Source organism: Sorex fumeus, unplaced genomic scaffold (assembly GCF_029834395.1).
Source record: "Sorex fumeus unplaced genomic scaffold, SorFum_2.1 ptg000063l, whole genome shotgun sequence".
In the NCBI taxonomy this organism is placed as follows: domain Eukaryota; kingdom Metazoa; phylum Chordata; class Mammalia; order Eulipotyphla; family Soricidae; genus Sorex; species Sorex fumeus.
In genome coordinates this window covers 38,722,299-38,745,542 of record NW_026606120.1, presented here as the reverse complement: position 1 = coordinate 38,745,542, position 23,244 = coordinate 38,722,299, and the positions used below count along the sequence as shown (strand labels likewise).

Sequence of the window (23,244 nt, the reverse complement as noted above, 5' to 3'; positions counted from 1 at the left end):
GGAAAGGGTGTTGTCCCTCCACCTGCTCCCTCTTGGCGACTTGGTGGCTGTCATCCTCCAGAGGCCAGTGGACAGTCAGGCTTGGGCCCGCAGTGATGAAACTTGTTGGGCATCACGGGATGGGGGGGGGGGGTGGAGCCGGGCCTGTCCTCCCCACCCCAACAAGACCCCAAGTCATCACCCATGAACAGCCTTTCTGGCTCCTCATCAAGCTGCTCAACGGCCTCGATTCCAGAGACTCAGAAACAAATCTCGAAACCCAGCGGCTTTTGGCAGAAATGTGTCCGGACCCCGCAGTAGGTTACTGTAGCCGGGCCACCCCAGGGGGGAATGGGTACTGTCCCTCCGCCTGCTCCCTCTTGGTGACTTGGTGGCTGTCATCCTCCAGAGGCCATTGGACAGTCAGGCTTGGGCCCGCAGTGACGAAACTTGTTGGGCCTCACGGGATGGAGGGGGGAGCCGGGCCTGTCCTCCCCACCCCAACGAGACCCCAAGTCATAGCCCACGAACGGCCTCTCTGGCTCCTCATCAAGCTGCTCAATGGCCATGATCCCAGAGACTCAGGAGCAGATCTCTAAACCCAGTGGCTTTTGGCAGAAATCCCTCCAGATTTAAGTGTTAAAATTTCGGAATTTCAAAATCACATGGCCCTACTGCAGCCACACGACATCATATGTTATTCATAACCAGCAATAGAACACAAATTGTGTATTGTTGCCTTTTCAGCAGATCTGAGTGTTCGGGTAAAATCTCAAATAATGGTGGGTCTGGTGTCGAAATAGTGAATGCGATCAAAGTAGAGAGAGAGTAATGTGGAAATCATCTGCCCCACAGGCAGGGGGATGGGGGGATACTGGGATTTTTGGTGGTGGAGAATGGGCACTGGTGAAGGTACGGGTGTTTCATTGTATGACTGAGACTTAGACCCAAAAGCTTTGTAACTGCTCTCACAGTAAATTCAATAAATAAAATTATAAAAAATGGAAAAAAAAAGTAAGGCGGAGTTCATGCACAATTCAATCAGCTAATCCGTGGCTGAATAAATAGCAGTACTCCTACAAAAAAATTTTTAAAAATCTATTTTCTACAGAAATCTACCTTTATCTATGTTCACACTGTACATTATCTTATTAAGTTTCCCACTTATGTTCTCATAATAAACACTTGCTTTTAATGACTGCCTCTGACCTACCAACAGTGTCAAATATATAAAAAAGAATAAATAAGAATGTGCTAATTTCCAAGCTTATATCTGTATACCAGATGTTAGTTCTATGCTCTAATTATGACATACGTATCTCCAGATAGTCTAAAAAATATAGTCAGTATGTCTAAAAATCCAAATTATGTGGTTCCCCATTACAGTCTAAATAAAATGAAACAAATAATCCTGAAAATTATGATCCCATCTGTCAGATTATCAAATCAAATACCTGAATGCCCACCTGTCTCCTCCTATTCACTTCCGTTTCATTTTCTCTTGTCCTGTGTGGATACAGATTTGGGTCTAAAACTAGAAAGCAGCCATGAAACTAACTTAGTCTATAAGAATTAAGGTACTCTGTGGCCTGATGATTCCGTTCTCTGTTGTCTGTTACTTTGTTTTGGTTTAGGGTCACAGCTAGCAAGTGTGTGGTGATACGTGGTGGGTCACACGTGATGCTGGGGACTGAACCAGGGTAACACGCGCAGCTGCCTTACTCCCTGTCCCGTCTCTCTGACCCTGCTTGTTGGCGCCTAACTGAAACTTAGCTCCCCAATCTCCATCACAGAAGCCTACGGCTGTGTCAGGGCTTCTGGAGGTGATAATTAACTTTGTGTAACTATACACAAAGTGGGCAGACAGAGCTCAGCTAGGCTAGATGTTGAATATGCGTAAGAGGTCCCATATAAAAAACTCTCCAGTTAAAAAAACATCCAAAAAGTTCTGTAGCACTGTAGCACTGTTGTCCTGTTGTTCATCGATTTGTTCGAGTGGGCACCAGTAGTGTCTCCATTGTGAGACTTGTTGCTACTGTTTCTGGCATATCGAATACGCCACGGGGAGCTTGCCAGGCTCTCCGAGAGGGAGAGAGGAATCGAACCCAGGTCAGCCGCATGCAAGGCAAATGCCCTACCCGCTGTGCTATCAAACATAATCATATATCTCGCTATGTTTCTTTTAGCCACAAGAGGGCAATAAACTCAATGAAGTCCAGAAATGTCACTTCTGGTTACAAAGAAATGTTTTAACATCTAAATATCCTACCAAAAAGAGAAAAAAAAGTCTTTGATTGAAAATGCTGAAAAACACTTTTGAATGAATATATGCTTTCCCAACATTCATTTATAATAAAGATTATGGATGATTCTTTCTAAATAAAGAATACCAAAGTGGTGAAAAATTCCTACACTTCTGCTGGAAACTTCATTCTGCTAAAAAGAGTCTATCGGACACATTTTTTATTTCTCAATCATTTCATATTTAGAAGATCAAGTAAACAGCAGTAAAAACATACATGTAACCTTTGTCCTCTAAGGAAAAAGAGCCAAAAACCTCTGGTGCCAAGACTAAAAAATTAGGTTAGACATAAAATATTTTTAAAAAATTAAAAAGAGGTAGGACCAATTTAGTGGTCTTATTTTCTTGAGTGGCTTGTAAGTTAGCTCCTAAAGCAACTCTAAACTCTTCTAGGGAATGGAAAGAAAAAAGAATTACTAATATTTCTATAACATTAAACTATTTAAACAATATAAAAACATAATATTCTGAGATCAAGGTCTGGCACGCTTACATAAAAAAACACTAACAACTATACCAGTGAAATATACTCATTTTTTTATTATTTATGTTTGTAGAGTATTATTTTGTTCATAAAAATATACCTAACGTTAAAATATAAGTACAGTCATCTCTTCTACCTCATCTACCAATAAATCCATCTCAGTGCCTCTGAACAGAGGCAATACAGAAATACAGAGATTAAGGTCACTGTGGGCTGGAGCGATAGCACAGCGGGTAGGGCGTTCGCCTTACAAGCAGCCAACATGGCCGACCCGAGTTCGATTCCTTCGCCCCTCTCGGAGAGCCTGGCAAGCTACGGAGAGTATTCGATATGCCAAACACAGTAACAACAAAGTCTCCAATGGAGACGTTACTGGGCCCGCTCGAGCAAATCGACAATCAACGGGAGGGCCTTTACCTTTACCTTAAGGTCACTGTGGTCTAAAATCAAACTGCCATGATTTGCGTTTTCTCTATTTTACTCAGTAGGTACGTAATCTTAGACAAGTTACAGAACACCCGAGCCCTGGTTTCCTCATTTGTAAATGAAAATAACAAGATACCTACCTCACTCAGTACTGTTGAAATAATTTAAACAGATGACCTAGATAAAGTAGTGCTGTCATCATTACTTGTAGTTGCTCTTGAATATGAAAATTCAGTGCTACTGTAGGGCTCCCTTAGGTCAGGAATGAAGTCAGTTTTATTAGAATTGAAAGCCAAAAACCCATCATATTCATAGTTTCTAGAGACTAATAATCTTTAGAAAAATAATCCTAAATAAATCAATCAATCCACTTGAGTTGGCTTTGCAAGCCCCATTACCAAATTTCAAATAGGTATTTATTTTCATTGCTTTGTAGTTTCTTGCAAATGTCTATGCAAGTTTCTGCATGTTCCACCTGGCATAATGTTTATAACTCATGTAGCTATAATGCCCTCTCAGGATACAGTCACACTCAGTGCTACAGAGACAACTGAAAATGTAACACAATTCTCTGCAAATATGCTGAAAACATACACGACCAAAGAATGATGGCCTTGAACATCACTGAGAACATTTAGTTAGGATATAACTGATACTATATGAGTAATTTCTGAATCACAAGATTAGATACCTGATTGATCTTTTGGCTAAATAAGTCAAGACTCCAATTCCAAAGATAAATCATTCCGAATATGGCACAGATTATTATATTTAATCATTTAAATGAATTTTTGTCCATGTCTGACTGTGCTGAGGCCACTGATACTCACTGACATCAGTTCACCCTTTCCTTTGGAGTGTTTGGAAGTATGGGACAATGTTACGACCCAGGTCCTAAAACATGAGGTAGGACCACAGCCTCATTTTAGCCAACAAAATTTAAGTACAGCAGTCCCAGAGGAGGTACAGCAACATACGGGCCCCACTTTTAACTCAGAATCAACACTTTCTCCCCACAGGTCAGGGTTGCCCTCACCCCAGAAGACCACGCAGTGGAATGTAGGATGGCTTCTCCTCTCCCTCTCCTCTTCTTTCCTTCACCTCTTTGTAACTCACCGTGAACTACAGAAACATCCAAACTACCACACAAAAACATACAAGAAACAACTGCAGACTCTGCAAAAGTCATAATGGCTAAGCAGTGCAAAAACCCCACCCAGCTTAGAGTGAAGACGCTTGCCAGGTAGACTCAACCGGGAACAAAGAGCTAAAAAACCTCGGAGAAGGAATTGTTGAGGATGTGTGAGAAGCTCAAAGAAACAATGGAACAGATCACCAATAAAACACAAGAGGGTATGAGAGAGAAATGAGGAAACTACAAAAGAAATGACAGATCTGAAAAACTTGTTAGGTGAAATGACAAACTCCCTGGAAGGCCTCAGTAGCAGAGTGACAGCAGCTGGGGGCAGACGCAGTGAAATCCAACATGAGGTGCAGAGAATCTCCAGAAAACAACAGACGACAAAAGAACTTTGGGATGAATTCAAGAGGAACAATGTAAGAATCATCAATCCTAGAGAACAAGAAGACAACCCTGATGAGGAAGAACAGTCAAAGGCACTGCCGAGAAGTTCCTAGAGCTGAGAGTGCATGCACCCAGATCCCGGAGGCCCAAGGATGCCAGCTAAAAGAGACCCAAATAAAATTAACTAGTTTGGGAAAACTGGTTAGTTACATGCAAAAAAATAACTTGGACCTAACGCCATGCATAAAAGTCAAATCAAAATGGATTAAAGACCTTGATATAAGACTGAATCCGTAAGGTACATAGAGGAAAACAGGCAGAACTCTCCTTGACACTGAAGCTAAAAAGGCATCTTCAAGGAAACACCACTGACCAAGCAAAAACAAATGGGACTATGCTAAACTAAGAAGTTTCTGAACCTCAAAGGAAATGATGACGAGGATACAAACACTGGCCACGGAATAGAAAAAATTATTTACCCAACACTCATCTGATAAGGGATGTATATTCCATATACATAAGGCACTAGCAGAATTTTCCAAAATGAATATACAATACCATAAAAAATGGGGAAAAGAGATGAACAGATATTTCCTCAAAGAAGAAAAACAAATGGCCAAAATACAGATAGAAAAGTGCTCCACATTACTAGTCATGGGCTGGAGCGATAGCACAGCGGTAGGGCGTTTGCCTTGCACACAGCCAACATGGCCTACCCGAGTTCGATTCCTCCGCCCCTCTCGGAGAGCCCGGGAAGCTACCAAGAGTATCTCGCCCGCACGGCAGAGCCTGGCAAGCTACCTGAGATGTATTCGATATGGCAAACACAGTAACAACAAAGTCTCACGATGGAGATGTTACTGGGCCCACTCAAGAAAAATCGATGAACAACGGGAGAACAGTGACAGTGATTACTAATCATCAGGGACATGCAAGTCAAAACAATGATGAGCTGTCACGCCAGAGATTGGTACACATCAAAAAGAATAACCAGTGGTAGCGTGGATCCAGCCTTCTGGAAAATACTATGGACATTCCTCTCAAAAACTAGAAATTGACGGGGTAGGGCGTTTGCTTTGCACACGGCTGACCCGGGTTTGATTCCCAGCATCCCACATGGTCCCCGAAGCACCGCCAGGAGTAATTCCTGAGTGCAGAGCCAGGAGTAACTCCTGAGCATTGCTGGGTGTGACCCCCCCCTCCCACCAAATAAAAGAAAAGAAAAAAGAAAGGGGGGGGGGATGCCCTAATCAATCTCGTACCAGAGTATAAGGAAAGAAAGCAGGGGGGTAGGGGGAGACAGATGAGAAGCACTGGGGGCCAGGTCAAAGGAGTCAGGTACTAAGGTGGTATTGAGGAATGATAGAGCCAAATACCCAAACCAGAGTCAACCACACTGAAATCAAGAGAACAAAACTCTAACACCCAAACTCAGAAAGGGCCTGTCAAGAGGGCAGGTGGGGTGGGGGACGCCTGGGAACATTAGTGAAATTCAATTATGTGGGGAGGGAAAAAAACAAGAAAAAATAAAGAAATATATATGTTTATTTCAAGCGCTGAAATTTAAAAAACTTGAAAAACCTAGAAACTGAGCTTCCATATGATCCAGCAGTACTGCTCCTGGGAATATACCACAGGAGCCTAAAACCACAATGCAGGAAAGTCATCTGCACGCCTATGTTCATTGCAGCACGGTTCACAATAGCCAGAATCTAGACGCAACCCAAGTGCCTGAGAACAGATGAGAAGAGAGAGAAACTATGGTATACTATGGTACACAGTAGAATGCTATGCCGCTGTTAGGAAAAATGAAGTCACGAAATCTGCTTACACATGGATGGACATGGAGAGTATCAGATAATATAAGAGTTGGTGTGACATATCTTTTTCTGGAAAACAATGACTTCATCATAACTAACTCTTGAGTCATTTGGTGAGAGACTGGGGTGTTGTGAGGGTCTTGGTGTAAGAAAGAAGCTTTCGCTCTAGCATGACCCTCATATTCTTGATCTTGCTATGGTTGGCTGAAACACAGTCTATTCTGATAAATATTCTGAATACTTTATTTTCTCTACACACAAGTGATAATAGTTGTTAGGAAAATAGGTGAGAAACAATATGCAGAAGTAATTAAAGACGAAATGGTGTCAAAGTTTGGAAAATGGAAGAAAAGGCAGAAAAAGTAAGACAATAAATCTATTTTCCTTCTGGAGACTTTGACATCTCATTTGGACCCTTTGTGCTGGCGATGAGACATCTCTGTATGGAGACCAAAAAAAAAAATTCAGCGAACAATTTTTACCTGCGTAACCGAGCATTTTCACTTCTCAATGGTTGTACAGCCAGTGCTATTTCAACTTGAATACTACTTTTGTTTTCATGCATTGCTGGAAGCAGAGACATACATGCCTCCAATTCTGTAATCAGTCTCTGAATTTCTGTATCCCCTGTAAGTCAGAGGAAAAAATAATCATACTATAAATTTTCGTCTGGTTTGATCTGGCATGGGGGGCCACCACAAGCTAGCAGCAATCAGAACCACGCCTGGCTCAGTACTCGGGGGTCACTCCCAGAGGTGCTTGGGGGGATGAATGGGGTGCTAGGGCTTAAATACAGATCTGATACATGCATGTATGTGTTACTGCTTAAGTTCTCTGGCCCTCTAAATTATTTATTTATTTTTTAATTTTTGGTTTCACCCAGAAAAGTTCAGGGCTTACTCCTGGCTCTGAACTCGGGGGTCACTCATAGTGGTGCTCACGGGAGCATACTCGGTGTCAAGAAAGTGACCCCAGGTCAGGCGCATGGTAGTGCAGCCTTACCCACTGTTCTTTCTCCAGCTCGAATTTTTCTGCCCTAGCTAAGGTAACATGGTTAAACAGCATCAAAGTCACTACACACACCACTCCCACTACTACCACCACGGACCCCTGATCCTCCATCCTTGTCCCCATATCACCATTAGAGTTAAACTGGTTTTTGTTTTTTGGCCACACTGGTGGTGCTCAGGGATCACTCCAGGTGGTGCTCAAGGGGCGATATGGGCTGCCAGGGTTTGAACCCAAGCTGGCCATGTATGAGGCAAGCACTCTGCCCAGTACAGTAGCGCTCCTGTCCCATAGTGTAAACTGTTTAAAATGAGAATATTCATGACTATTAAAGGAAAAAATACAAATATGTATAACTTTCTATACATTCAACTAGATGCTTATTTTAAAAATCTATTTCTGGGACTGTAGTGATAGCACAGTGGGTAGGGTGTTTGCCTTGCATGTGGCCAGCCCAGGTTCGATTCCCAGCATCCCACATGGTCCCCCAAGCACCGCCAGGGGTAATTCCTGAGTGCAGAGCCAGGAGTAACCCTTGTGCATTGCCAGGTGTGACCCCCCCAAAAAAAATCTATTTCCTCCTTTCCTACATTTGCTTATTTAAAATTAAATTAACCAAATTAAAAATTAGCCTTAAATCAAAGAATTATTCATGTTCTTCAGTTACGGAGTTTGGTAGGAAGATTTTCTCCTTTCCTACATTTGCTTATTTAGAATTAATCAAATTAAAACTTAGCCCTAAATCAAAGAATCATTCATGTTTTTCAGTTACAGAGTGTAGTAGGAAGATAGATTACACAAACCTCTTAGCCACATTTACCAAATGACTACAATGGGTACATAGAATTGGCATTTACAACACAACCTTTGATCCTGGCATGAGCAAATATTTCACTTTAGATGATTTAATTCGACAAAATATCAAGGAAAAGACTTCTATCAAGGGTTCATTTAATTTTTTAATTTTATATGGTAGAGTTAATACAATGAGCCACAGCTCACTTCACTGATGCCGGCCCCTTGATTTGCATTAATTAAGCCACATTTACATCTGATCCACCAGACACTTGTACCAGGTCAGAGTGTACATGCAACCAAAGCCACATTTATAGACTGTGACAAGTGGATTTTTGGAGGGGGCAGGGGGCAAGTAGATACGAGTAGGGGGTAGATTTTAAATCTTTTATTCCCCCCAAAAAAATTCCACCAAAATTTTCTGTAAACTAAAAACATTTAACATTTATATTAGCTAACAAATCAGGATAATATATATATTTCTCTATGATTTGTTAGCTAATATATAGAGATAATATATATATACACACATACATACACACACACATATATATATATACATACATATATGCCTCTCCAAGAGCCCGGCAAGCTGAGAGTATCCCGCCCGCACGGGCAGAGCCTCACAAGCTCCCCGTGGCGTATTTGATATGCCAAAACCAGTAACCATAACAGGTCTCATTCCCCTGACCCCGAAAGAGCCTCAAATCATTGGGAGAAGATGAGTAAGGCGAGCCGGCTAAAATCTCAGGGCTGGGAGGAACAGAGACGTTACTGGCGCCTGCTTGAGTGAATCGACAAACAACGGGATGACAGTGATACAGTGATACAGTGATTGGCTAACATCTAAGATAGCATATTCTATTTATTTTCTTATTATTTACTTTGGGCAGTGCTGGGACTCAAACCCCAGGCTCACATGTGCAAGGGAAGTAACTATTACAGCTGAATCATAACCCCATCCCTAGAAAATACATCATAAATTAAAAAATACAATAGATTAATATTCTTAGATAAAAAATAGAGGCGCAGAGTAAATAACTGTGCCAGTCAAGCTGCCGTCCAACCTCCGCGGAGTAGGTCTGCAGCAAGTGCAGGGGTCAGTGGTCCAGGCGCTGACAGAGCCGGCAGTATCACATTAGTCAGAAGACCCACTGCTTGCAGCCAAAATTTCTATATGTTAAATGATAAGAAGAGTACCTCACAGGGCTGCCAAAAGGGTTACACAAGATACTGTTCTCTAAGTCTCAATTTCCAATCTGTAAAATGGGTGGAGTAACAGTACCTCAGAGAATCAATGTGAGTTTCAGTAAGAAAATGCATGTAAAACATTTAACACCATGCCAGGTACACGTTAAGTGTTCAGTATGACAGGCAATAGTATTATTATTAACGGTATCATTATTGTTAGTGTAAGTATTTGTTTAAGAGACAAGTTAAAAATGCTTTTTTTTTTTTTGGTGTGGCCCAGAGATCAAATCCAGGGTCTTACTCATATAGGGCACTTGCTCTACCACTGAGCCACAACTGGAATGCCACCAAAGTTTCAATATATTAAACCACTGGGACTAATGGTGCTATATTCCTAGAGATACATTTTAAAATTTAATATCTCTTTTTGGGAGTCTGCAAATATCAAGTATTCATATTTTTCCATAATGAATTACTGTGTTACAAAAAATTTTGTTACAAAAATTTGTGTTGACAAATCCATAGCTTACTCCAAGCAAAAGTCATTGTTTAAAATATAAACACATATAAAAATGAATATGATCTGGCCCAAATACCTCATAAACTTAACTAAAATATTTTTCTTGATAATGTATTTTCTAGGATTGGGGATGTGCTAAAATATTTTTCTTCATAATTTCTTTAATAATGACAATAACAAAAATAATGAAAGGAAACTGAGAGATTAAAAAGTTAATTCTCCAAAAAGTAAACAATGGGGGCTGGAGCAATAGCACAGCAGGGTGCTATTGGGTGCACAGCAGGGAGGGCGTTTGCTTTGCACGCGCGCGGCCGACCCGGGTTTGATTCCCAGCATCCCATATGGTCCCCTGAGCACCACCAGGAGTGATTCCTGAGTGCAAAGCCAGGAGTAACCCCTGAGCATCGCAGGGTGTGACCCAGAAAGCAAAAAAAAAAAAAAAAAGCAAACAATGGGTTGTTACTTATTTTGTTATACACTTTAACTTTTGGTTATTAAAGAAATTTTGGGCAGACCATCTCTGCCACTATTTAACAGGAAAAAGTATGAGTCTACTCTAGGGAGCTGATCATCTAGGAGGCTAATCCTCTAACCTTTAAAAGTTCATCTCTACAAATTCTCTTCCACTGAATCTTTCCAAGGTCCCTTTGAACCAAATAGAATACACATTTGCAATAAGAACACTGCGTGGTATTTCCTAGCACATTTTAAATCCATGGAAAACTAATGGACCAAAATGTAAAACAATAAAACAAGCAGAACTAATTTCCTTCTTAGCGCAACATGCATATGTGGAAGAATACCATGAATTCCATTTCAATTATTCTAAATTTAATAGCTAAAATAATATGATCCTGTCATTGATAATTAACTCCATGCTTCAGAAAATTAGAAATTATTTACCGACCGTGTTCTACTCCCAGGGCCTTGAGCTCTCCCAACAGATATTTTACAGTTCTGATTTCTTCAGCGCACTGGTTCACGTTCTTTGCCTTCTGCAAATCCTTCATTCTCGAATCTTGCCTATGTGTGTTTAAATCCTTTCCCTCACTTGTTATCTCTCCAAGTTTCTCTCTGGCACTTTTTTCTTCCTCAGCAGCCAAGAAAGTTGGTTGTGACAGAGTAGGGCTTCCTGGTGTCTGATTATCTGGTTGGCTCTCTTTTCCACGTGAACGTAACAGATTAATGTATGTTTGGAAACACTTTAGTAGATCTGGTTCCCTGGGAATCTCTTCCTGAGGCAGAGTACCATTAGTAAACGCACGAATGGCTGGTTTGTCCACTGCAGGAAATCTACATGGAACTCCAAGGCTAGAATTGAAGGAATTTCTCAGAATATCAGTAGAGTTCACAGAGAGCGTTTTAGTTTGTGATGAAAAAGGGTTGTCATCATCAGTCTGAACTTCCTACAGAAAAAAAGACAAAACCACAAAACCAAGGTAAATCTTCAAAAATGTAAGCACTGACATATAAGCATTAGTTGTAATAAGATCAAGCCAGAAATATTAGAAAATGACTTTAGAAGGATGGAGTTACAGATTATCACTAATATGCTGGATTTCTCCTAAGCACAGTATTGGTTTTTTTTTTAAATTCTGTTTGTTCTGGGGGCCGCACCTGGCTGTGTTCAGGGATCACTCTAGTTTGCACTCAGGTACTGCTTTTGGCAGTGCTCATGGGACCATACGTACGGCTGCATGTAAGGCGACGCCCTTTCCCCCTACACCCTCTCCAGCTCCTAAAGTGGTTTTTATTCCCCTCTGGTTTGGGGGTACACCCAAAGATGTTCAGGGATTATCCCGGCCTAGTTCTCAGGAATTATGCCTGGCGGTACTCAGGGAACCATATAGAATACTTGAGCTTGAACCTGCATTGGCTGCATGCAAGGCAAGCACCTTACCCACTGTATCCACTCCAGCCCCATCACTGTTGTTTAGAAAAAAAATTAGTTCAGTTTGCAACGTGGAAACATTATAGCGCCATGGCTAAAATGGTGAATATCACACATGGCTTTCAGACATTAAAAATTAGCCTACTTTGGGCTAGAGGGGAATGCCCTGCCATAGAGGCAGGGTGGGATGAGGGGGATGGGAAGTGGGATACTGGGATGCGTGGTGGTGGGAAATGGGCACTGGTGGAGGGATGGGTATTTGATCATTGTATAATTGAAACCCAAGCACAAAAATTTGTAAGTCTACAACTGTACCTCATGGTGTCTCACTAAAAAAAAAAAAAACACACACACACACAAAACACTTGCACTTTAAGAAACGACACTGTAATGGGGCTGGAGTGATAGCACAGAGGGTAGGGCATTTGCCTTGCACACTTCGACCTGGGTTCAATTCCCAGCATCCCATCTGGCCCCCTGAGCACAGCCAGGAGAAATTCCAAAGTGCAGAGCTAGGAGTAAGCCCTGAGCATTGCCGGGTATGACCCAAAAAGCTTTAAAAAAAAAAGAGGAAAAAAAGAAACGACACTGTAAGAAAATAACCTCAAACATACAAAAAGCATCATATTTCTCCAGAACTATTATGGTAGTAAATATCCTGGCTGTTACTTAAATGTCTAACCATAGGGGAGTAGTTTACACAGAGTATAGATATACACTCAAATATTAGCAACTTATTAAAAATTTAAAAAAACATACTGTAAGAGAAAAACATGTTTACAATAAGATACTAAATGAAAGAAGCAACAAAGCTATGTAAGATTCAATTATGCAGCACTGTAGCAGCACTGTCCTCCTGTAGTTCATCGATTTGCTCAAGTGGGCACCAATACCATCTCCATTGTGAAACCTGTCGTTACTGTTTTTGGCATATTGAATATGCCACGGGGAGTTTGCCAGGCTCTGCCGTGCTGGTGGGATACTCTCAGTAGCTTCCCGGGCTCTCTGAGAAGGACGGAGGAATCCAACCCAGGTCGGCTGTGTGCAAGGCAAATGCCCTACCCACTGTGCTATTGTTCCAGCCCTGCTATCGCTCCAGCCCAAGATTTAATTATATATATATATATATACATATACATACATATATATACACATATATTTTAAATGATAAAAAACTTAACAAATAAAAACCTGAAACTGAAACCTATGCAAAGAACCCAATTATTGAAAATGCTCTATCGATGTGCCAGCAGCAGTCGTGCCCAGGTGCCGGCTCTGGGTAGCTTCTTTTGTTTTCCTTGGTCCTTCTCAAGCCCCCTTAGAGTTGTCCTTAATAAAGATTAAAGATTCTCTAATAAAAAATATCTTGAACAAGTAATTGGTCTTTACTGTCTTCTGCATTAAGGTACAATCAGTACATTCGATTCTGTCTCTTCAGAATAATTTCTAAGAGCAGGTAATTACTTGGGCAGCTTATCTAGTGTACCCACAGTGTGGACCATCTGAGGGCAGGGCGGCTGCTGAGGGAACCAGACTGAGGCAGTGGTGGACAAGCCAGAGCAAGACCGTGGAGTTGCCTGAGTTTCTAAAAGGAAAAGAGAAAAAAAGATTAATTCACGTTTCATACTGCTTATGCAATAATAGGCAACTAAGCGTTTATATCAAGCACTTTCTCATACTAACCAGAACCAGACACAGTATGGCAAGGTAGAACAGAACTTCCAGAGTTCCTGGTGGGCAACTCATTCATCAGTGACATCTGTGTCTGTACATGCTCACAGAGGGCTTGGTAGATGATGGGTGAATACATTCTATAATGATCTTGCAAGGACTGATCTTGTGCCACATCTGATGAATCTCGGTCACTTCCAGCAGAAGTTTCCTTAAGGATCTGTTTCTTATTGTCTAAAGATGTTAATGTGGAAGAAGAAAAACAAGTTTTCAAAATACGATTCTTCCAAAACTTTTATCATCTTAGAAGAAAAATGGGATTCTGATAGCTCGGTTCATCATATATAAGGGCATTTCAGTATCTGTATTGCAAGCCATAATGGTCAAAAGTAGAGAGAAAGTAAGAAGAAAAGTGCCTGCCGTAGAGGCAGCAGATTGGGCGGGACGGGAGTGGCAGGAGGGATAATGGGAACATTGGCGGTAAAAAATGTACACTGGTGGAGGGATGGGTGTCCCATCACTGTATGAACACTGAAAATCTTTTGTAACTGTATCTCACTGTGATTCAATGAAAAAGAAAAAAGGGGGGAGGGGCAGAGGGGGGCTTTCATCTTGACCTTTCTTTAAAAAAAAAAATCACAAAACACCCATACTAACTCGCCACTGCTCACTCACTCTCCCACCAGTTTCCTGGTAACAACAACAACAACAACAAAGCAGTCATTCCTGGCTCTTTGCTCCTGGACATCTTGTTGGCTGTTCCAAGAAAAGCTGTCTGGACCTAAGCTCTTTACCTGGGCATTTCTCAGAACTGCATTTACAGTGAAGTCACTTGAGAAGTGAGGTGATGTTTCCCGCTGAGCCAAGAACAGGCCTGCTTACTGCTTAAGACTAAAGCAGCAGATTCCCCAGTTCAATGCTCCTGGGTCTGCACAGGACCACCCCCACGGGCAGCGGGTATGGAGGGAACCACACACACACACACACGCACGCACGCACGACGCACATGTACATACCACTCACGCTCTACTAAAGCCCTTTCCTTCTGCCTCCGGGGCTTGCTTTTCCCCGCCAGCATTCATGATAGAGTAAGGCCAAAACACTAATTTATGTAAATAAAAATCAACCTCCAAATCTGTACAGCAGCCACAGAATTTTAGTGGGGTCTGACCCAACAGAGCTCTAGGGATATCAAAGAACCCGCAGCCTGGTGCCGAGGCGCTTACTCCCTCCTGCCCCCTCCTGCCAGGGAAACCTGGGCTGGCTCTGGCCCCACGGGAGCATTCCTGCTTCTCAAATCTGGGTTTTTCTCAGTTCTAGAACCATCTCCCCCCCAGGCCTGTGTGGTTCCCTGCACCCCATTCACACCTTCCCTTCGCAGTGACTCCCTCTGTAAATAAGCCCTTCTTGTATTCTCTTGATTTTAGCACAATCATCTGTTTCTGGCTCTCTGACTCCCGCTGGATCTGCTTAAACTGGACCTGACCAGCTGCCTCCGTGCACCACCATCAGCCACGTCCACTCAAGAGCTCCTCGAGGAAGGGCGCCTTGGACATATATCATGCCCTAAGAGGAAAACCCTGGGAGGCCCAGGAATAGGGAAACGATACTACTGCTCCATTGCGTGTTCACTACGTCCCCAAGAACTAGGCCTCTGCTTTAAGTGGCCAGACCAGATGCTCAGACACTTTCACTTAAGACTAGAAAGTTGATACTTTAGGCTATGCAGACAAGGCCAAAGGCCACTGCAACTACTCAACTCTGCCCTTGTGACACAGAAAGTCACTGTCACTGTCCTCCCGTTGTTCATCGATTTGCTCCAGCGGGCCCAGTAAGGTCTCCATTGGAGACTTTGTTGCTACTGTGCTTGGCATATCGAATACATCACAGAAAGTACTTAAATGAATTAACACAGTGTGCTCCAATTAAAATTTGTTTATAAAATAAAGGAAATAACTAAATATAATCTATAAAATGAAACCGGCTGTGGTATGATGACCCCTATATTAGACATAAACTGACACAGGAGTGTAAATAAAATAAAACATAGACCAAATGTGCAATTAAATTTTCCAGTAGCTATATTAAGAAGTAAAATTTTTTCATGTTTTATTTAAATATATCCAAATATATACTTGAACATGTAATTTATGTAAAAGTAAGGCTCTAAACCCAATGTATATTTTACAAAAATCATACTTCAATCTAAATACTGTATTATCATCAGAAATCTGTATTTAGATCTTTTAGCTGAAAGTGTAGATTCACATACCCAAGTTATTTCAAACATACTTAAAAGTTTTCTAATAACTGAAGGAACAATTTTCAAATTTAAATTTAAATTAACCAGGGGCCGGAGCAATAGCACAGCAGGTAAGGCGTTTGCCTTGCATGCGGCCAACCCAGGTTCGATTCCCAGCATCCCATATGGTCCCTGAGCACTGCCAGGGGTAATTTCTGAGTGCAGAGCCAGGAGTAACCCCTGCGCATCGCCAGTGTGACCCAAAAAGAAAAAAAAATTTTAATTAACCAACATTTAAAAGACAGTATTTAGTTGTATCAGCTCCACTTCAAGTGTGAGTGAAAGAGCAGGTCAGGGCGATGTGACGGTTAGGAAGAGGGTTAGGAAGAGGGTTAGGAAGCTCTTTCCTTGGCATCATTCTCTAACTCATCATCCAGCTCCAAACAGAACTCAACCAATGAATGTCCTATTCTCGGCGGTCCCAGCCCCAGGACCCAGTGCTAGTGCTCCAGATGATTTCCTGGCCTTGAGGCCTAGCCTAACAGAATCAAAGCCGCAATGCTGTGCTACTTTGGCACTTGCACCATGAAGACACCTACTCTCATTCCTGCCCGGCTTATTTCTCACTGTGGGATCTTTTGCCAATCTTTTCATGATTGCCTTCTTTTACAGCTCTCCAAGGGGCAGCACAATCACTGCTGGCTTATCCCACACTGTCAGCTGAAGTATCCCACAGAGAAGTGAGTAGTCAGTCATAAAGTGTAAAATATTCTCAGTTACAATCAGTACAACCAGTGGCAGGCTCTCTTTATCCAACCTGAAACTGAACTGCTTATGAATCATGTATTTTAACTATGTAGCTCAACAAGTCGACCTACTGCAACTTACTTTGGATATATACATATAAATAAAGACAATCAGTATCTACACAGACACACATAAACAAACAATTTGTGATTTTCTATGAATGTGGCAAGAAGAACAAAGATGATTCTACACCCCTCCCAAATATTGTCATTCTGAGTTTCAGTCATTTCTCCTTTTTTTCACATCCTATGAAATAGAAAACTAGAACAAATACTGTCACTGTTCATCGATTTGCTGCTCCAGTGGGCCCAGTAATGTCTTCATTTTGAGACTTGTTGTTACTGTGTTTGGCATATCGAATACGTCACGGGTAGCTTGCCAGGCTCTCCGAGAGGGGCGGAGGAATCGAACCCGGCTCGGCCAGGCTGGCTGTACGCAAGGCAAATGCCCTACCACTGTGCTATCGCTCCAGCCCAGAAAAAATACAGTGACTAGAATTAGTATAAAGAAACAGATATGTACATATTCCAGAATAACCGATATATTATTAAAATGAAAGGTTAAGTACATAACTGCTAATTAACCCAAACCAGTAGAACTAAGGATCATATTTAGGTAAGTCAAAAAAAAAAAAAAACTTACCATTTTCTTTCCGGACTAAAGGAACAGTACATTTTTCATGCCCTTTCCTTTTAGGCCCATATCTTTTGCCTTCGAAAAGTCTGGGGTTACTTCTGTTTTCAGAATATGCTATTTCTGGACCTATTAAAAGTTAAAACAAAAATTTACTAGCACCCAGAAATGTCCTGAATTGAGAAAAGATGATCAACAAATAATTAAAAAATTAAAACCTGAATCATCCTTTCTTAAAATGTCCCTCAGCAAAGCAGCACACCTATCAAGCCCATGGAGAGCTTCACTCTGCAAAGAAAAAGCGACTCAGAAATTTCAACATGAAATTTTAGTGCAGAAAAATAAATACAAAGTTTGAACATTTCTAAGTACTGAGGCAATTTCCTTTTGGTGAAACAAGCAACGTTTTAAAGCAAAAAGACCTCACACTTCCTTTGGGCAGTTATTACTCTCGCTTTAAATTTTTATACCTAAATTTTAGCTTCTCCCTGAAGACTGATTAAAAGTGCATATTCCAAGGGTGGGGGGGAGATGAGGGGAACTAGGGAGGGAGGGAGAGAGGGAGGGAGAGAAGGAGGGGGAGAGAGAAAGTTAGGAGCCTGTGCTAATTTAATATTCAGAAAGTTCTTGTCCTGGGGATGTGTTGTCTAAAGGCTGGTTTACAGAAACCATTGTCTTGGGGTTACACAACCTAAGGGCTGACTCTCTGATTTTTCTAGCAGGCTCTTTCCTCATTCTGGTGGCAGAACATGTTGCTAAGGTGTTTCAATACATAACCAAGGAAAATGTCATTGAAACGATGTGATTATAGAAGAACATCATTGGCCTCTAGAAGCCCAGCACTTTCCAAACTGATGTAGCCTGAACATTCCTGTATGTTTTTCCAATGTACATTTTCTTCTAGAGACCTATAAAAGTCTGCTGCTTGTTCCAGAAAGATGCTGCATGAGCACTGCTTGTCCAGCCCTCCTTACCCCGTTGCCCTTCTCCCTTCTCCTCGGGGACCCTGTAGGACTTAGCGGAGGGAGGGAGGGAGGATGCCTGCCACAGAGACAGGCTAGAGGGAGGGTGGTAGGAGGCAAACAGGGGACACTGGTGGTGGGAAATGTGCGCTGGTGGCGGCAAAATGGGTGTTGGAACACCGAAAGGCTGAACCCTGACCCCGATCAACTTTCTAACTCTGTATCTCATGGTGACTCAAAAAAAAGGGGGGAGGATATAGTCTTTATTCAGTTCAAGTTTACCTGATTTTCTGAATCAGAATGGGTGGGACAGCCGGAGTCAGCCTCGAGACGAGCTACCTTTCTTAAACGGATCCTAGAAAACAAATTTGTCACTATTGTTAAAAATCATACCAAAGATTTTTCTTCCCACAAAGTATTAGTAAATAATCATTTAGCACAGCGGGTAGGGCGTTCGCCTTACAAGCGGCCAACATGGCCGACCCGAGTTCGATTCCTCCGCCCCTCTCGGAGAGCCCGGCAAGCTACCGAGAGTATTCGATATGCCAGACACAGTAACAGGAAAGTCTCCAATGGAGACGTTACTGGGCCCGCTCGAGCAAATCGACGATCAACGGGAGGGCCTTTACTTACTTTACTTTACTTACTTCTTCCCACCAAAGATTTTATAAGAATATCTGTCCTTGGGCCCAGAGCAATAGTACAGTGGAGAGGGCACTTGCCATGCACACTTGCAAGCCGGGCTTGAGCCCCAGCCCCTAGATGGTACTCCAAACCCTACCAAAACTGACCCCTGAGCATAGGGCCAAGAGTAAGCTCTGAGCACTGCCAGGTGTGGCCCCAAACCAAAATAATAAACACTGACAAACCATCAATAATTAAGATTTATATAAGTATTCTGTGAAGATCATATAAACTGTTCATTATGGGACAACAGAAAAAGTTCCTCTGAAGGTTATGATTCTTCTGGTTTTCTGAACTCAGCAACCTTCAGTTCACAGCCTCCAAAACTAAATGATCTCTTGCTATTAGCTGAAATCATAAGCTTCTTTATTAAGTACTTACCCTTTCTTTCCATTTCCCAATTTACCAGGTCCAGTATGCTTTCCAGAAGACAACACCTACAACGAAATAAATGCTATGATAGCAGATGCACAAAGAGTTTTCAGTTATATTCTCAGAAACTGTCTTAATAAAAAACCTGAATTATAGTTTCCTTTTTTTGAAAACCCGTGGTAAACACAGTATTGAATCTCCCTTTTAAGACAATTAAGCACAAACTCCCTTTTAAGTGCAATTCTCTGGCATTAAAACCATTCACAGTTGTGGAACCATTACCAACCTCCATTTCCAGACACTGAATGATATTTCAATGTTAACCTCTTAATATGAACTTTTGTTGTAAAGCAATGGTTTATGTGACATGTATAGAAGATCTCTCCTAGCCAATTCACCCTCTCAGCCTCTCTCCAGTCCCTAGCAATTCATATTCTACTCTGCTTCTGTGAACTTGATTGTGACAGATGTGACATTTTGCCCTATTCTGTTTGGGGTTTTTAGGTCTGAGGGCCACACCTGATAGTACACAGCACTAGTCCTGGCTCTGTGCTTGGGGGTCACTACAGACGTCACTCAGATGACCATATGCAGCACTGGGGAATCAAAGCAGAATCAGCCTCATTCAAGACAAGCTCCTCACCTCCTGTCCTATCTGTGGTCTTTAAGTGGAACATTCATTTAGCCTAACATCCTTAAGATTCATTTACGTTGCCTATGGCAAAACTTAACCTTTATTTTAATGTTTAGTAATAATCCATGGTGTGTGTATGCAGCACATTTTCCTCTTTTTCGTTTTCTTTTGTTGTGGGGCCACTCGCAGTAGTGCTCAGACGTGACTCCCCACCTTGAAGAGAACCTTAGTCTCTGGCTTATAAAGCAAGAGGCTAGAGCACATAATTAAGGTTGTTCAACACTTTGGTGACTGCTCAGTGACATTTTAATGGACATGGGAGTATAGTTATCTCAAGATCCTGTTTTAAATACTTTAGGGAAAATGCCCATTAAGTGGAACTGCAGGATCATGTTCATCAGTTCTATTTTTCTTTTTTTAAGGCACTTCCATATGGCTTTTCATAGCACCTGCACCATTTTACATGCCCAGAAAGAGTATACAGAGGTCCCAATTTCTCCACATCTCCTCTCTTGTAAAATAACCTACTTGGGGGCCAGAGCAATAGTACAGAGAGTAGGGCTACTGGCCTTGCACACAGCCTGCCTGGGTTCAATCCTTGGCTCCCCAAGCTGGTCAGCCAGGTGTGACCTCTCAGCACACAGCCAGGAGTAAGTCCTGAGAACAGCTGGGTATTGCCAAACAAACAAACCAAACCAAACCCTATTTTTATTTCATTTTATCCCCCCTTTGATATTGCTGTGCTGACTGGGGCTGTGCATTTGGTTGAGGTGCTCACTTCACTGCAGCGCTTGCTGAGGACTGCACCTTTGGAGTGCTTCCCAGCAGACTCTAGCTGAGGCGCCTGCACACAGCACAGCTGAGCTGGAGGTTGCACACTTAGGGGCAGTTGTGGGATCACCAACAGCAGTGCCACTGGCATGCAGGGAAGCGTTTGGTATTTAACTTCCTCTCTGTCTCATACCTTACTGCCACTCCTTGAAAGCGGATGGATGAAAGACTCACACTGATATGTTTGTGTTGACCACAAGACGTGCAAGGATTTTGTCTTTTATGACAAAAGATTAAAAAAAAAAGGAACATAGCATTCAGCAGCTACTAGAGGCAGAGGTGTCCTGCTAATTGCGCCCAGAACTACTCTCCAGAGGCTGTAAATTTATCACATCATTCTGCATTTACCGCATGTATTATTTTAGACTTTGTGCGTTTTCAGGTATATTATGCTACGACTATCGGGTAATGTTCAAAAATGTTTCCATACAAATCAGCAGTAATTGCTTGTTTGCTTTATGCTATTCCAGCCTACAGAATATTTCACAGGGACACACTCAGATAGCAGGGGAAAACTATAAGTTTATCTTATAAGCGTTATCTCCTCCTGATAAAAGTACATTTGGAGAACAATCCGACTATAAAGCCTTTCATTTCTACTTAATCCACTCTGATTATTTCTGGTGCAAGCCTAGATTTCCAAGGGATAGCTAGCCTGAAATTATATATCCAACTAGATATAAATGTAGCACTGTCCTCCGGTTGTTCATCTCCAGCAGGCCCAGTAACATCTCCATTGTGAGACTTGTTACTGTTTTGGCATGTCCAATACAAGGGTAGCTTGCCAGGCTCTGCTGTGTGGGCTGTAAGTAGCTTGCGGGCTGGAGGAATCAAACCCAGGTCATCCCTACCCGCTGCGCTATCGCTCCAGCCCAGATATAATGTAACATTTTAAAATATGATCTGGCTCCAGTTACCTGGATCTGAATCCTGTCTCCGTTGCTCATCAGTCCTATAACTAATCAAGTTATTTAAATAACTACTCATGCCTCATTTTTTCTCATTTACAAGAGATAATAGCCTATCTCAAAAGGTTATTGTGCAGACTGAGAGGTAGCACGGTGGCACTGTCCTCCCGTTGTTCATCAATTTGCTCGAGTGGGCCGAGTAACTTTCCACTTTGAGACTTGTTGTTACTGTGTTTGGCATATTGAATATGTCACCAGTAGTTCGCCAGGCTTTGCTGTGCAGGCGAGATACTCTCGGTAGCTTGCCGGGCTCTCCGAGAGGGGCAGAGAAATCAAACCGGCTGGGGGAGCTGGCTGTGCTCAGGGCAAAGGCCCTATCACTGTGCTATGGCTCCAGCCTGCAGACTGAGTAATACTACGTAATATGTAAAAGTACTTAGAATAGTACTTGCGATATAAGTGCCATTTAAACATTACCTGCTTTATCATTTATAAGACAGTAAATAAGCTTTTTGAAAGGTTAAGTTCTGTTGCTCGTCATGCTGCGTGAAACTTATTTGAGGGGATTCTTGCACCGAACCTCTCCCATCCTTTGAGGCAGATTTTTAATACCCATTTTCTAGAAAAAGGAAAGGTGGTCCAGAGTCGTGCTGGGGGCTTTGCTAAACACCACCACCAGCTGTGGCAGAGTAAATTAAACTCAGATGCTGTGACCATCCTTCCCTCTTTGCTAACTGCACTCATTCTGCGTGCAGTATGAAAGGACCCTCTCCTGTGGCGGGACTGGCCTCGACGTGCCCACGGAAAGTCCTGAAACGAACGTGCAAGGCCGCAGTACTGGGAGCCGGCACGGGGGGGAGCTGGCCAAGCCCGCGGCAGCACGAAGCCGAGGTGGACCGACCGGGAGGCGCCACCGCGGAACGGCCGCCCCCGCCCGGGAGTCTCCGCGAGCAGCCGCACGGCCCCGGCCTGAGCACCCCTCGGAGGGGCAGGCGCTGGGCCAGGCCTCGCGGGCCGGGGCTCGGGGCTCGGGGCTCGGGGCGGGGGCCCGGCCGGTCCGGGGTCGCGCCGGCCAGCCTCCCAACCTTCCTGCGCCGCCGCAGTCCGGGTTCCGGGGCGCCCGGCTCTGCGCTCCGGCCGCTCCGAGCTTCCGCCCTCCCGGTCCACGCCGGCGCTCCGGCCTCACCTGGCCGGGTCGGGCGCCGGACCGGACCATCTCCCGCAGCCTCGGCGAAGCGCGGACGCACGACGGGGCGCTCCGAATCAACCGCCGCCGCGCCGCGCCCCGCCCCCCGCCTCCGCTTCCGCTTCCGCTTCCGGGCGGGAGCCCGCCGGACGCCCCAGCTCCCGCCCGGCTGCGCAACAGAGGCTGCGGCGGGGGGCGCCGCGCGGCCGGAGGGCCGGGGCGGGGCGGGCCGGGGCGGGCGGGACCAGGGCGGGTGGGCGGGGGCGGGGCGGGGCGGGGCGGGGCCCTGGACAGGTCGGGGCGGGCCGGGGGGGGATCTGGGCGGGGTGGGGCGGGGCCTGGACAGAACGGGACGCGGTTTGGGCGGGGCGGG

General features: G+C 43.4%; 1 protein-coding gene across 1 annotated transcript in view; it reads right to left on the bottom strand.

Moving 5' to 3' along the window:
- Positions 1 to 22,970, bottom strand: part of CCDC14 (coiled-coil domain containing 14) — a 43,316-nt gene extending 20,346 nt beyond the window's left edge. The window contains exons 1-8 of the mRNA XM_056126488.1: positions 22,872 to 22,970; positions 19,322 to 19,377; positions 18,539 to 18,611; positions 17,513 to 17,582; positions 17,304 to 17,423; positions 13,432 to 13,526; positions 10,958 to 11,456; positions 7,019 to 7,163 (exon numbers count right to left, since the gene is read on the bottom strand). Coding sequence (XP_055982463.1) covers positions 7,019 to 7,163; positions 10,958 to 11,456; positions 13,432 to 13,526; positions 17,304 to 17,423; positions 17,513 to 17,582; positions 18,539 to 18,611; positions 19,322 to 19,377; positions 22,872 to 22,901 — 1,088 coding nt within the window. The 5' untranslated portion in view covers positions 22,902 to 22,970. The remainder of the gene's footprint in view (positions 1 to 7,018; positions 7,164 to 10,957; positions 11,457 to 13,431; positions 13,527 to 17,303; positions 17,424 to 17,512; positions 17,583 to 18,538; positions 18,612 to 19,321; positions 19,378 to 22,871) is intronic.
- Between the last annotated feature and the right edge of the window lie 274 nt (positions 22,971 to 23,244).